At 39.4% G+C, this 1,504-nt stretch overlaps 1 protein-coding gene across 2 annotated transcripts in view; it reads right to left on the bottom strand.

The window, feature by feature from the left end:
- The window catches only part of faxcb (failed axon connections homolog, metaxin like GST domain containing b), a 37,648-nt gene that overhangs the window by 1,817 nt on the left and 34,327 nt on the right, over positions 1-1,504 (bottom strand). For both annotated transcript variants that reach the window (XM_014023393.1, XM_014023394.1), the window contains one exon: positions 928-1,044. In XM_014023393.1, the coding sequence (XP_013878847.1) occupies positions 928-1,044 (117 nt within the window). The remainder of the gene's footprint in view (positions 1-927; positions 1,045-1,504) is intronic.

Consider the following 1,504-nt stretch of genomic DNA (forward strand, 5'->3'; position numbering starts at 1 on the left):
CCTCTAGTAATATATTTACTGAGAAAAATGGTGACGTGTTCAATACTTATTTTACCCGCTGTAAGTACAGTCCATTTACTATTATATAACCATTGTTAGACTTTAGCTATATGCTAACTAAAAATAATTGCCATGGAAGGACTTGGAGATGGCCTGGCCTGGGAACGCCTTGGAGTTCCCCCGGAGGAGCTGGAAGAAGTGGCTGGGGAAAGGGAGGTCTGGGCCTCCCTTCTGAAGCTGCTGCCCCCGCGACCCGACCCCGGATAGGCGGAAGAAAATGGATGGATGGATGGATGGATGGATGGTCGCTTACAACACCAGAAATCCAGCAGGTTGTTTAAATAAAACCTTCAAAAACAAAAGACCCCTACAGAAGATCTTTCCTGCCCAAAGCCATCAACATCTACAATAATTCTTTAGTTAAATAAGCTACAAGAACACCTAATTTCCCTCTGGGATCAATTACCAGTAAGTATTTATGAATTTGAATTGAATTCAAGTTGAAAAATATCTGCACTCTCTGGCAACTAAAATAAGAGCATTTAAAGTGCCGAGAAGATGTGAGGGAGAAAAGCAGTGCTTTTGACACACAGTGACTATTTAAAATCATGGTCTGTCTTGAAACAGGAAACCAGTCGAGCCAAACACTGACCCTCTTAACCTGACTTCATTTGGACTTTTTGATTTGCACTCAGAGGAATATTGCAATAAAAATGAACTTTTACTGAAGCTGTTGTTAAAATAAGAAAAAAGAAAGAAAGAAGTTTACGCCATATTTGCTCTTGTGAAGGTACTGCGTGTCAACAAACATTATGTCTATGTACTGCAGGTACAAGRTCATAGTTCACACCACAAAAACAGCACACACATGAAACGATTAGTGTTACTGTGAAAAAAACTATAACCTGTTACTGAACTGATGCTGACCTTTGATGAGCTGCTCTGGTCGTGTCCCGGGTAGAGTCCACATAGCCTGAGCTAGATGCCCGAACACTGTGGCATCTAATGTTGACATCTTGGAGCCCATAAAGTATTTCTTATCACCTGCAGTGCAGAAAACAGAGATAGAATCTGATGAGAAAYGCTGMTSCATCTAAATCAACTAATAACTGCTAACTGGCAAATAAACAAACAGACTTAGTGCAATAGGAAATGTGTGTTTAGTAGATATTACTCAGTTGTAACAATGCTTCTTGGTAATAAAWCTTATATCACTGGAAAGCCTGTTCATTTCYCTTTTAAATGGTGCCACATTTGTAAGGAATATGCATTTGTAGGATGAGCAGTAGAGCTGAGTATGTGGGTTATGCACGTGGAAAATTTGCCAAATCTTTTCTGCCAAACAGATTGTTTTGTTGTTACTATTGACTCTTGTTTTAAGCTACTGGTACCTCCAGCTGCTGCTATAAGATTTATCACCAAGAAGCGTTGTTACAACAAAGAAATAATCTACAAAACACACATTTCCTTATTTTCTGCACTGCAAAACCTAACAGAACATCTT

Source organism: Austrofundulus limnaeus, unplaced genomic scaffold, assembly GCF_001266775.1.
Source record: "Austrofundulus limnaeus strain Quisiro unplaced genomic scaffold, Austrofundulus_limnaeus-1.0 Scaffold366, whole genome shotgun sequence".
Classification (NCBI taxonomy): Eukaryota; Metazoa; Chordata; class Actinopteri; order Cyprinodontiformes; family Rivulidae; genus Austrofundulus; species Austrofundulus limnaeus.